General features: G+C 40.8%; 1 protein-coding gene across 4 annotated transcripts in view; it reads left to right on the forward strand.

Moving 5' to 3' along the window:
* The window catches only part of LOC135114293 (LIM domain kinase 1-like), a 267522-nt gene that overhangs the window by 228596 nt on the left and 24539 nt on the right, over positions 1-14387 (forward strand). For all 4 annotated transcript variants that reach the window (XM_064030183.1, XM_064030184.1, XM_064030185.1 and 1 more), the window contains one exon: positions 2543-2649. In XM_064030183.1, coding sequence (XP_063886253.1) covers positions 2543-2649 — 107 coding nt within the window. The remainder of the gene's footprint in view (positions 1-2542; positions 2650-14387) is intronic.

Raw genomic sequence — 14387 nt, forward strand, 5'->3', positions numbered from 1 at the left:
TTTAAGTTCCAACAGGCTTAACACCAAACCATCTATATTAGTATACATAACCTTTAAACTTCTGCTTGGTGATCTTGCGTGGCATCTTTGTGCCACCATTTCCTCACTTTCATGTCCACAACTTTCCAGGTGAATCTTTTTGCTTGTTCTTTTGTTCTCTCCTCGTTTTTTGACAGGGCCTCTACTCTCAGTTCTTTCAGTTTACTTCTCTTCTTTGTTCATGTCTCTTTTTATCCATATTTCCTTCATTCCTTCTACTTTAGCCAATTTTCCTGTTCTTTGCAACACATGTTCTGCCACTGTTTGTGACATGAATCTTATTTTCATTGGTCTTGTTCCATTTTCTTCATCCTTTCCAAACCTGTAAACCTCTTGAATTTGTTCAATTATCCCCTCTCCTTCCTCTGCCTTGTAAATAATCCTCCATCCATCTCAGTGTTACTCCCTTTAGTCCTCCTCCATTTTCTAGCTTCCACATAAGGCTTTTGTGGGGAACTTTATCAAATGTTTTTTTTTGTGAACCAGGTATACCACATCAACCCATCTGTCCCTCTCTTGCACTCCATCTATTACTATCATATAGAAGCTCATTAGATTTGTGACACAGGATCTTCCTTGTGTGTGTGTGTGAGAGAGAGAGAGAGAGAGAGAGAGAGAGAGAGAGAGAGAGAGAGAGAGAGAGAGAGAGAGAGAAGATTGTGAAGTTGAATGAGACTGATTGAGAATGAAATAGGAAGGAAATGGATGGAGGAAAAATGAAGAGAAGTGGAGGACAGGAAAAGAGAATACTTATTTCTCAATAATTGCTCTTTCCCTCTAATTCCTGTTCAGAAGATTCAAAAGTACAGAGACACAAAATTAGAGCAATAAAATGGTAGTTTCAGAGATTAGAGGAGTCAGGATTTTAAGGGATATGCTGAATGTAGGCAAACTTCCAACAGGGAAGAAAGGTAGATGTTGATAGACAGAGTTTGAAGAGTCTGACTAGCCAATGTGCAAGCACAGAGGCCCAGTTTCAGAGAACAATACTTGTATCAGAAGCCTTCTTATGGTTAAAGCCAGCAATGGCATGGAAAGAATCATTGTGAAGGATCTTATGGCATAGTTGGAGGATAGAGGAGAGGAAAGAATAAACTCTGATTATCCAAGGTAGTGTTTTTAGCAGAGGTTTGAGAATAGAGTTCAGCTTTGGAGGTAGATGCTATGGCAGTGGTGCCATCAGAATGAAATAGAGGAAGGATAAATGAAGATGAAAAGTTGTTGGAGATATTTTTGACTAGTTGAGTGTTCAAGTTATGTGTTAATGAGTTATGAATGTTCAGAGATATGAGCAGTCTACTCACAAAAGTTTAAATTTGGCGCTACGCACCATATTTACCTAGTACACTGCTTCGCCACTACTCATGCCAGGCAGCAGCATAGCAAAGGACTGCCCATCACCCCAGGACTCAGGTCCTGTAGCAGTTTATTTTGAGATGCTAGCTTAAAATTCAAATTGAATTAAAAAACTTATCGTACTTCACCGTAGTGAGTCTGGCTTGAGATTCCATTGCATACAGACCTCCACCAGTTGGCCTCTGAAAAGCATAGAGACAGGAGGGTTGTGTTGCATGGTGTAGAAAGCCTGCTCCATTACATCAAGTACGCAAATAGGCAAACATACTTGCCTTATGCTTTCAGCCAACCATCTTAATAAATTATATGAATAAAGGTGTGTATAACCTAAGGAGGAGAGAGGGAGAAAGGAAAAATGTGCATGAGAGAGAGAGAGAGAGAGAGAGAGAGAGAGAGAGAGAGAGAGAGAGAGAGAGAGAGAGAGAGAGAGAGAGAGAGAGAGAGAGAGAGTCATAACTCAGGCCTACACCTGCTGGACTTTGGCTATACCCACTCCTGTGTCCACGAATAGGCAAACAAACCTGTCTTATACTTTCCAATGCCCATCTTAATTACTGTGTTTGCTGGCACATTAAACACACTTTTTTCTTGAGAAAAGTATCTAATAATTACTGTGCGTTTAATGCATCAAATTATCCTTAATTGTTATTTTCAAGTTTTCCGGATTTGATTTTATCAATATGTTAATGGCTCATGAAATTCTTTCATGTTTTTTTTTCATTCCATTGTATTTTTTGCCGTTTAATTTCCTTCATCTTTTATTTCACTCATTTGTATTTGTTTTGCAGCCAAAGGTTTTCATCTTTAATGCTACTCTGAGTAGATGTGTCATTATTATAATGACAAGTTGAAGGAGGTGAGAAGAAACACAGGTGTTGGGAGATGAGTTTATTTCTTAGTAGTTTTGAACAAGCTTCTTCTTGGGAACTAGAGTTCAGTTCCCCTGAAGAAGCTTGTTCAAAACTAGTCGGGAATAAACTCACCTCCCAGCACCTGTGTTTCTTCTCACCTCTTCCTCTATTATTATTATTATTGTTATTATTATTATTATTATTATTATTATTATTATTATTATTATTATTATTATTATTATTATTATTACTGTTTATAAAATAAATAATTAAATACACACACCTTCTACTTTCAGACCTCCATTTGAAATACTGGAAGTATGGCTAGAAGGATTGGCTATGCATTTTACTGTTGGTGCTCCAATTCCTTCTAACTTGCTGGTTGACATCTATAATTTCAATGGTAAGTCTTAGTGATACATTTACTCTAAATTATTACATAAGAGAAATAGGTAAGCCTTGAAGATGAAATGGAGAGATCAATTAATATGCACACCAACACACACACACACACACACACACACTAAAGTACACAATTTCCTTCCTAGCTGCAGGTCAATTAGCTGTGGAACTCCAATAACTGCAATTATATACTGTAATTGTATCCCACTGCACCAAATATGGAGTCAGGTTCATGTATCCTGAGAATGGGACTGGTTGACATTTTTTTTCTGGTAAAAATATTAATCAGCTTTTTAATGTACTGAATTTTCTTATGATGTGATTGATTTGACAAATCAAAGTAAATGTGCTGAGAAAAAAACCCTAAAAGTTGTAGAAAAATAAACACATGGCAGCTCAAGGGTGGAGCAAGTGTGACGTCATAAACTAGGTCTGGCAACTGCTGCTTAGTACAGGGTTGAATACAACAGGGAATCTCGTGGATTAACAAGTATTGATGGGTTTAGTGTTTTGCTCCAATAATGTGAGAACACAACAGTGACCACAACAGAAAAAAATAAATCATCTACATGCCTAAGGATAAAGATTTAAGGAAACTGTGGTTGCACACAGCAGGATTAGTTTGATTTAAATCAAATGATTCAAATAAAATTATTTAAATCAAGTGATTTAAATGGATTTAAATCACAGTAAAAAAAAAATGATGATCTAAATCAAAATTAAATATACTGTATTAAAAATTATTTAAATGTTATATTGACAGTAAAAATCTTTATTTAAATAAAAAATAAAATATACTGTTTTAAAATTGTTTAAGAGTTATATTGAGATTAAAAAAGAAAATGATGTAAATCAAAATTAAATATACTGTATTGAAAATTATTTCTGTTATATTGAGAGTATAAAAATAATGATGTAAATCAAAATTAAACATACTGTTTTGAAAATGATTTAAGTGTTACATTGAGAGTAAGATATCTAATGATTTAAACTTTATATATATATATATATATATATATATATATATATATATATATATATATATATATATATATATATATATATATATATATATATATATATGTACAGAGGGTATTCGAGTTATAAGGTAATGAGTTACGAATGTTCAGAGATATGAGCAGTCTACTTGCAAAATTAAATTGTGCTCTCGATATTGTTCTCTTTGCTAACCAAAAGTTCAAATTTGGCACTACATGTTATATTTATCTAATACACCTCTTTGCCATTAACCATGCAATGCACCAGCATAGTGAAGAACCACCCATCACCACAGGACACAGACCATGTAGCAGTTTATTTTGAGTTGCTAGTTTAAAATTTTAATTTAATTTAAAAACTTACTGTACTGCACTGCAGTCTGGCTTGAGATTCAACAGCTTATGGACCTCCACCAGTTGGCCTCTGAGAAGCATAGAGATGGGAGGGTTGCACTGTATGGTGTAGAAAACCTGCTCCATTGCATTAAGTCCATGGATAGGCAAACAAACTTTTCTTATGCTTTCAAACAGCCATCTTAATTAATTATATGAATAAAGGCATGTATAACCCAGAAAAGGAGAGAGAGAGAGAGAGAGAGAGAGAGAGAGAGAGAGAGAGAGAGAGAGAGAGAGAGAGAGAGAATGTATCTCATTTCAACCTGGGTCATACACCTGGCATATTTGAGTCTTGCATTTGGCAGAAGCTTCAAGCCTGTCACTACACAATACTATCACATCATCCATAAGGTGAGGTGCTCTCTCTCTCTCTCTCTCTCTCTCTCTCTCTCTCTCTCTCTCTCTCTCTCTCTCTCTCTCTCTCTCTCTCTCTCTCTCTCTCTAGTTTCAAGCCAAAAATTCTAGTTTTAGGCCAGATTTCTAGTTTCATGCCAAAAAACGGCCAGCAGGATCGTGCAACCTCATCCATGTAAATGACTCCCCACCAACTCAAAATAAGCTTAAGGTCTTCTATGTGAACGCTCGTAGCTTGTGTAACAGCATGGACTAGAGACTATGGAATTCGCAATTTTGGTGTCATCAGCAAACTTCAATATTATACAGGTAACACCCTCATCTATGTCATTATTATAAACAAGGAAGAGAACAGGTCCTAAGACTGATCCCTGTGGTACCCCACTGGTTATGTTAGTCCACTTGGATGCTTTTCCATTTATTACTACTCTTTGCTTACAGTTGTTTAGCCAGTTCTTAACCCATTGCAACACATTGCCTTGGATACTGTGTGATTTTAGTTTAATCATTAAGCTTTGTGGGGGGACTTTGTTGAAGGCCTTTTGAAAATCAAGATATATTATATCTAACACTTTACTCTTGTCATACTGGTTCAGATTATCTTAGAAGTCCAAGAGGTTCATCAAACAAGAGCATTTGTTGTGGAAGCCGTGTTGAGTATTTTTAAGTAAGTTGTTTTCTTCGAAGTGATTAACAAGTTTATCTCCTATTAGTGTTTCAAGCATTTTGCATACAACTGTGATTAAATAAATTGGCCAGTAATTACATGGTAATGACTTACTGCCTTTTTTGAAAATCGGAGCTACATTAGTGAGCTTTCATTCATCAGGCATTGTACCGGACTGCAAAGATTTGTTGAACAATAGGGTTAATGGTTTAACTAATTCGGATTTCACTTCTTTTAAGATACAGGGTGAGATCGTGTCAATCCCGAGTGACTTGCTAACTTTAAGTTTATCTGAGCATTTTGACACGTCACTTTCTGTTATACTGATGCTACTTAGTACATCGTTGTTATTAAGCTGAACTGCTGGCACAGTAGGGATGTCACTGAGATCTTCTACTGTAAATACTGAGGCAAAGAAAGTGTTTAGAATGTTACAGTAAAATCCCTCTCATCTGGCATTCGAGTATCCGGCAGCTTCGAGGATCTGGCACATTTTTCCCCAAGCCTTAAAATCAATAAAAAATCAATGTGTACTCATAAAATTAATTAAAATTCCCACGCGAGGCATACTTTGTCCCCTCGCCACCAGAGCGCAGTGCTTCGCCCCACCCGCGGCCCACTACACTGTGTTTACTCAGTGACTCAGTCCCGCGTGTGCACTGTTTATCGCCTGATGCCTTCATCATGCCTAAAGTTGTAGAAAAGAGGAAGCGTGTTGTGCTTACACTTAAGCAGCTGATCAGATCAGCTGCTGATTAAGATCAGCTGATCTTTGTTATGGTAAGATGCGTGAGTGTAGGGTGGTGATTGTGGACATAATTTCACTTCTATTCAAGTATCCGGCAATATTCAAGTATCCGGCATGTCAGCGGTCCCATTGATGCCGGATAAGAGGGATTTTACTGTACTTGCCCTAGTTCTGTTCACAAATCACTTCATTAGGATTTACAAGTATAATTTTTTTGCTACTGAATCATTTTACTTGTACTGGTTGTCACAAGGTTTGCTGTTGTTACTGGTCACTAAAACTAAATTATCTCAGCAAAAGCAGAGACATAGCATAAGAGAATTGCTTCACACGTAGTTAAAAGAGAATCCGAAGGTGGTGTATTTAATGGAAACAAAGCTAAAAGAAGAAAACCAGATAGTCATTAATAATAAGTACAATATATGGAGAAGAGATAGGATTGGTAAAGGAGGTGGAAGTGTAATGATAATGATGAGAAAAGAGTTGACAACAAAAAACAGTGGAATATGGGGATGGAAAAGCAGAAATAGTGAGTAAACTTGGAAGATAAAAATGAAGAAATACTGATGGTAATAACAACCTTTGTTATTACCAAACTAAACTTCTTCCAAAACTAATTTTTGAAAGAAGCAAGAATAAGAGAAAATAATAGAAGATACCATTCAGTGTTTTGAGTAAATTATTGAAATTTAATAAAAGAGTATTATTGGTTGGTAACTTCAACTGCTAAGAAGTAAAATTAGGAAACATTTGAAGCAGGAGGAAATGAGACTGCATGGGGAGAAAGATTTCTGAAGCTAACTATGGAAAACATAATGATGCAATGGGTGACTGAAAATACAAGATATAGGGGAGATGACGAACCAGCAAGACTAAACCTAATATTAACGAAGGGACCTAACTAAACAATTAATTAAAGTGTGCCCCATGGGAAAAAGTGACCATTTAATGGTAGAAATTGAGGCCAATAATGATGTCAATGTGGAGGATGAATCATACAAAGGGAATAGGAGAAACTATGGAAAAGCAAACAGATGATCTTAAGAAATTTTATGAAGAAATGGATTGGGAAAAGCTAAGAAAAAAGCAAATGATGTACAAGATATATACGGCATTTTTATGGAAATATATGAGACAGGAGTGAATAAATGCCCCATTATACAAGCCTATAGAAAGAAGAAAATTAATTACTGGTAGAATTAAACTAAAAGAAAATTAGAGGTTAAAAGATGGAAATGAAACTTCTTCTTTTTTTTTATGTAGGAAGGACACTGGCTAAGGGCAACAAAAATCCAATAAAAAAAAAATGCCCACTGAAATGCTAGTCCCATAAAAGGGTAAAAGCAGTAGTCAAAAATTGATGAATAAGTGTCTTGAAACCTCCCTCTTGAAGGAATTCAAGTCGTAGGAAGATGGAAATACAGAAGAAGGCAGGGAGTTCCAGAGTTTACTAGAGAAAGGGATGAATGATTGAGAATACTTGTTAACTCTTGCATTAGAGTGAGAGAAAGAAGAAAGTCTTGTGCAGCGAGGCCGTGGGAGGAGGGGAGGTATGCTGTTAGCAAGATCAAAAGAGCAGTTAGCATGAAAATAGCGGTAGAAGACAGCTAGAGATGCAACATGGCAGCAGTGAGAGAGAGGCTGAAGACAGTCAGTTAGAGGAGAGGAGTTGATGAGATGAAAACTTTTGATTCCACCCTGTCTAGGAGAGCAGTATGAGTGGAACCCTCTAGACATGTGAAGCATACTCCATACATGGACGGATAAGGCCCTTGTACAGAGCAGCTGGGGGGTTGAGAAAAACTGGTGGAGACATCTCAGAATGCCTAACTTCATAGAAGCTGTTTTAGCTAGAGATGAGATGTGAAGTTTCCAGTTCAGATTATAAGTAAAGGACAGACAGAGGATGTTCAGTGTAGAAGAGGGGGACAGTTGAGTGTCATTGAAGAAGAGGGGATAGTTGTCTGGAAGGTTGTGTCGAGTTGATAGATGGAGGAATTGAGTTTTTGAGGCATTGAACAATACCAAGTTTGCTCTGCCCCAATCAGAAATTTTAGAAAGATCAGAAGTCAAGCGTTCTGTGGCTTCCCTGTGTGAAATGTTTACCTCCTGAAGGGTTGGACGTCTATGAAAAGACATGGAAAAGTGCAAGGTGGTATCATCAGTGTAGGAGCAGATAGGACAAGAAGTTTGGTTTAGAAGATCATTAATGAATAATAAGAAGAGAGTGGGTGACAGGACAGAACCCTGAGGAACACCACTGTTAATAGATTTAGGAGCACAGCAGCAATAGAACGGTCAGAAAGGAAACTTGAGATGAAGTTACAGAGAGAAGGATAGAAGCCATAGGAGGGTAGTTTGGAAATCAAAGCTTTGTGCCAGACTCTATCAAAAGCTTTTGATATGTCCAAGGCAACAGCAAAAGTTTCACCAAAGTCTCTAAAAGAGGATGACCAAGTCTCAGTAAGGAAAGCCAGAAGATCACCATTAGAGTGGCCTTGACGGAACCCATGCTGGCGATCAGATAGAAGGTTGTGAAGTGATAGATGTTTAAGAATCTTCCTGTTGAGGATAGATTCAAAAACTTTAGATAGGCAGGAAATTAAAGCAATAGGAGGGTAGTTTGAGGGATTAGAAAGGTCACCCTTTTTAGGAACAGGTTGAATGTAGGCAAACTTCCAGCAAGAAGGAAAGGTAGATGTTGACAGACAGAGCTGAAAGAGTTTGACTAGGCAAGGTGCAAGCACAGAGGCACAGTTTCGGAGAACAATAGGAGGGACCCCATCAGGTCCATAAGCCTTCCGAGGGTTTAGGCCAGCAAGGGCATGGAAAACATCATTGTGAAGAATTTTAATAGGTGGCATGAAGTAGTCAGAGGGTGGAGGAGAGGGAGTAACAAGCCCAGAATCGTCCAAGGTAGAGTTTTTAGCAAAGGTTTAAACGAAGAGTTCAGCTTTAGAAATAGATGTGATAGCAGTGGTGCCATCTGGTTGAAATAGAGGAGGGAAAGAAGAAGCAGCAAAGTTACTGGAGATATTTTTGGTTAGATGCCAGAAGTCATGAGGAGAGTTAGATCTTGAAAGGTTTTGACACTTTCTGTTAATGAAGGAGTTTTTGGCTTGTTGGAGAACAGACTTGGCATGGTTTCAGACAGAAATATAAAGTGTATGAGATTCTGGTGATGGAAGGCATAAGTATCTTTTGTGGGCCACCTCTCTATCATGTATAGCACGAGAACAAGCTGTGTTAAACCGAAGTTAAGAAGGTTTAGGACGAGAAAAAGAGTGAGGAATGTACGCCTCCATGCCAGACACTATCACCTCTGTTATGTGCTCAGCACACAAAGATGGGTCTCTGACACGGAAGCAGTAGTAATTCCAAGGAAAATCAGCAAAATACCTCCTCAGGTCTCCCCAACTAGCAGAGGCAAAACACCAGAGGCACCTTTGCTTAGGGGGATCCTGAGGAGGGATTGGAGCGATAGGACAAGATACAGATATGAGATTCTGATCGGAGGAGCCCAACGGAGAAGAAAGGGTGACAGCATAAGCAGAAAGATTAGAGGTCAGGAAAAGGTCAAAAATGTTGGGCGTATCTCCAAGACAGTCAGGAATATGAGTAGGGTGTTGCACCAATTGCTCTAGGTCGTGGAGGATAACAATAGCAAAGTTATAGGCTAGTTCACCAGGATGGTCAGTGAAGGGAGAGGAAAGCTAAAGCTGGTGGTGAACATTGAAGTCTCCAAGAATGGAGATCTCTGCAAAAGGGAAGAGGGTCAGAATGTGGTCCACATACGAAGTTAAGTAGTCAAAGAATTTCTTATAGTCAGAGGAGTTAGGTGAGAGGTATACAGCACAGATAAATTTAGTTTGAGAGTGACTCTGTAGTCGTAGCCAGATGGTGGAAAACTTGGAAGATTCAAGAGCGTGGGCACGAGAGCAGGTTAAGTCATTGCGCACATAAACGCAGCATCCAACTTTGGATCGAAAATGAGAATAGAGAAAGTAGGAGGGAACAGAGAAGGGGCTACTGTCAGTTGCCTCAAACACCTGAGTTTCAGTGAGGAAAAGAAGATGAGGTTTAGAAGAGGAGAGGTGGTGTTCTACAGATTGAAAATTAGATCTTAAACCACGAATATTGCAGAAGTTAATGAAGAAAAAGTTGAGGGGGTGTCAAGACACTTAGGGTTGTCGACAGAAAGGCAGTCTGACCTGGGGACATTTATGGTCCCCTCCCCAGATGGGGAATACGAGGCTGGTGTAGGAGTTGCCATGATGATTTTAAAATTTTTGAGTGAAGGGTGTGTGTGTTATTAGGTGCTTGTAGTTTTGTGTGGAGGAAGAGAGTTGTGTTTAGAGGGCAGGCTGTGACTGCCCCCTTTTGTTGTGAGACACAAAGGGAAACGTTCAGTGAGGTCACAGCTGGGTTTAATGATAAGTTCACAGCACCCCCTGAACAATGCTTTAGACCTCACTGGGAGTAATTATTGTTTCGGCAGGTGTCTACTGCCGAATTACTAAACAAAAAGTTCCAACAAGTTTTCACAGAAGAATCCGAATTTATAGAACTACAAGATGAGAAGATAAAAAAAAAAAAATATGGGAAATTATAGTAATTAATAAAGTTTATAAAATGATAAATGAGCTGGAAATGAGAAAAGGAACAGGACTAGATGGAATATCATGTTTCAGTTTAAAAGAGTGCAGGAAACAGTTAATTGAACAGTATATGACATAATTAAGTGCTCAGTATCTAATGAATGGAAGAGAGCAGACATTGTGCCAATTTATTAAAGTGGAGAGAAAGAAGAACCACTAAACTGTAAACTATTATTGATGACCAGCATAGTATTTAAGACCTGTGAAGTGATAAAGAATTTCTAGAAAAACATGATATAATAATAATAAAAAAAAGTATGGCTTTAGACAAAAGCAATCATATGTAACCAATTTGATGAGCTTTTATCTGAGAGTGAATTAGATCTCACTGTTATATATAACACAGGAGAGGGATAAATAGGTAGACTGTGTGTATTTAAATCTGGAAAAAAAAAAGACAAAGTTTCCCACAGCAGGTTATTATGGAAGCTAGAAAATATAGGAGGATTAAGTGGAAAAATTAAAAAAAATGGATAGAAAGTTACTTAAAAGGAAGAGAGATGAGAACAGTAGTAAAAGACGTAAAATCAAAATGGAGAAAAGTAGATAGTGGTGTACCACAAGGATCAGTGCTGGCAACAGTACTTTTCCTGATGTACTGAAATGATATGCCCGAAGGAGTAAAGAGTTACATGAGCTTGTTTACAGATGATGCAAAATTGCAAAGACATAAGAAACAACAAAGACAGTGAAATTCTACAAGACATTCTGAATAAAATCTGGGACTGGAATAAGAATTGGGAAATAGAATTTAATGTGAAAAAAAGTCATGCAATGGAAATGGGAGAAGAGTGAAGAGACCAAAATTGACAATGAAATGGAAAATAAAGAAATAATAAAAGTACAAGAAGAGAAAGATCTGGGAGTGATAATACAGGATAGTCAACACTTGGAAAAACATGTTGAAAAGATATTCAGAGATACATATAAAATGGTGAGAAATATTGGAACAACATTTCACTACGTGGATAAAGATATGATGAGAAAGATAACTACCACTATGATTAGACCAAAGTTGGAATATGCTGAATCAGTGTGGTCTCCCCATAAAAAGAAACATGTGAAAAAAACTAGAAAGGATACGAAGGATGGCAACAAAGATGGTTCCAGAACTGGAAGAATTAACGCATGAAGATATGTTAAAAGAAATTAATCTGCCGATATTAGAACAAAGAAGAGGAAGGGGAGATTTAATACTAATTTATAAATTGTGGAATAGAGTGGAAGAAATAGATAATGAGAAACTGCTGCTAAGAGAAGTAGGAAATACCAGTTACACATGAGGACACAGCAAAAAAGTTAAGAAAAGGAAAATACTTGAGTAACATAAACATAATTTTTCACAGAGAAATATAGGAGATTGGAACAAGCTAATTGAGGATGTTGTATTGGCAACAAGTGTGCATAACTTTAAGGAAAAACTGGACAAGTGTAGATATGAAAGTAGCTCAGGCCTTGTAAATTACAACTAGATAATACACACACACACAAGCAAAAACTATTCATAATTTCAAGGCCAAGTTAGATAATAATAGACACAGAGGCAGGACAGTATAAGCATAGCTCCTTTCCCGCATGACACAACTAGGTAATCACACACACACAATGATATTGTAACTTCACCACCCCGTGGGCCGTCACACTTACACTTTTAGGGTCTGGTGCTTCCTGCATACGTGACGGTGAACTTACCCTGCGGCGCTCCGTGTTCTCCCCTGGCTCCCCTCAGAAGGCGAGTAGTAAAACACACTTGTCGGCTTCTGGCCCTCTATTCTCCGTTGCTCACACTACACAGTAGTCCTATGCTGTAGCTCGGCACCCCGGGCCTCTTGTCGACCCTCGGAAGGCTTCTTGACGCCTCGCTCCAGCTCACAAAGGCACATACAAGTACAGGAGGCAGTGTCGGCGACGCGTGGGCTTCCTTCCCTCACCAGTGCTCTCTCGCCACTCTGTCTCCCAAACTGTTCCGCCACCAATCCCAGGGCTGCTACATGTCACGTGATACTCCCGAGCCCCAGGGTAGGCGGCCGGCGAGGTGACGTAGTGTGACGTCATCCTCCCGAGCCAATTAGCAGGCGGTCGGTGAGGTGACGTAGCGCGACGTCATCCTCCACTTCCGCTGGGACTCAGTCTGGGTATCTTCATGAACTTGTCCTCTTGTAACACTACCCCCTCCTGTAAAGAGACTGAGCGCCCTCGCTCCCCAACTCTCTGTATTCCCTTTAGGTTACAGATACACCCCCAAAAACAAGAAAATAATACTTCAACTTTAGGTATATCAAAAATCAACAAAGAACATAATCCTCACTCCATTTGGGTGGATGCCGCTCCCGTCTGGGTCTCCCTACTACAGGTCCAGCGTCGACATCCGCCAGTGCCCCCTCCAAGGGACACAACTCATCCGCTCCACCTTCCTCCATCACCAGCGGCTCAGGTTCTCTCAGGTCCAGGTCTCCGTCATCCTCCATCACCAGGGGCTCGTCGTCCCCAAGGCCCTCGTCCTTGTCCTCCTCTTCGTCACTGGACAGGAGAGCAGCTCGCTCTCCCCAGGAGAAGTTTCCAGGGCCATGGTAACCCCAGAGCCTGTCAGCGTGCACCACCAGTGCCCGCTTCCTTGGCCCTTGGCGTATCCTGAAGGTGACGTCCGAGATGACCTTCTCCACCACGTATGGCCCCTCCCAGGGGCTCTGGAGCTTAGGGGACAATCCTTTCTTACGCCGAGGGTTGTGCAGCCACACCTGATCCCCCTCGCTAAAGGGTGGTGCCGTTGCCCGGCGGTCATACCGGTCCTTCATCGCCTCACCGGACACATTCAGGTTACCCCTCACCTGATGGTGCACCTCCCGGAGACGGTCCTGTAGGGCTGTAGCGTACTGGGTGATGGTAGTGGGCAGGTCTTCGTCCGGCGGCCTGCCAGTCACGAGGTCCACTGGTAGCTGGAGCTCCCGCCCACACATCAGCTGGGCTGGCGTGTAACCGGTCACCTCATGCTCGGCTGACCGGTAGGCCAAGAGAAGCAGGGGGATTTTTAAGTCCCAGTCCTCCTGCCCTTCCTGGCAATATTTGGCCAACTCCTGCCCCAACGTGCGGTTGTAGCGTTCCATCATGCCATCCGACTGCGGCCGCAGGGGTGTAGTACGAGTTTTCTTGACGCCCAGCAACTGGCAGCACTCTCGGAATACTGCCGACTCAAACTCCCTGCCCTGGTCAGAGTGCAGCTCATGCGGCACACCAAACCGGGCGAAGAACTCGTCCACTAACACACCTGCCACGGTGGCAGCCTCATGGTTTGGCAGCGGATACGCTTCCGGCCATTTAGTGAAGTAGTCCATGGTCACACACACAAAGCGGTTACCTCTCAGTGTCTGAGGGAACGGACCCAGGATGTCCACTGCCACCCTCTCCATAGGTGCCCCAACCTGATACACCTGTAAGGGAGCAACTGTCTTTCTCCCGGGGCCCATCTTCCCACAGCACACGTCACACACTTTGCACCATTCACTAACGTCCTTCCGCATGCCTACCCAATAAACCCGCTGCTTTAACCACCCTAGCGTTTTCCTCACACCGAAGTGACCACTTGCATTTCCACCGTGAGCCTCGTGCACTAAGGCCTCCCTCATATTCACAGGGACAATTGTTTGCCAGAAGGCCACACCGCCGTCACATGACTCCCACCGCCATTGCAGCACACCGTCACTCACTCGCAACACTGCCCATTGCTGCCACAACGCCTTGGCGGCAGGGCGTAGCGGGGCCACGCTTTCCCATGGCGGTTTTTCTTCGCCTTCTTCCCGCAGTGTCACTATGGGCCCGATATCAGCGTCCTGTCGCTGGGCCTGTTTGAGGTCCTCTCCCCACTCAGTGTCACTGACAAGACCGGCAGCCTTCACGCACACAGGCTCAGTCTCATGGCGT

This window comes from Scylla paramamosain, chromosome 27 (genome assembly GCF_035594125.1).
Source record: "Scylla paramamosain isolate STU-SP2022 chromosome 27, ASM3559412v1, whole genome shotgun sequence".
NCBI lineage: Eukaryota > Metazoa > Arthropoda > Malacostraca > Decapoda > Portunidae > Scylla > Scylla paramamosain.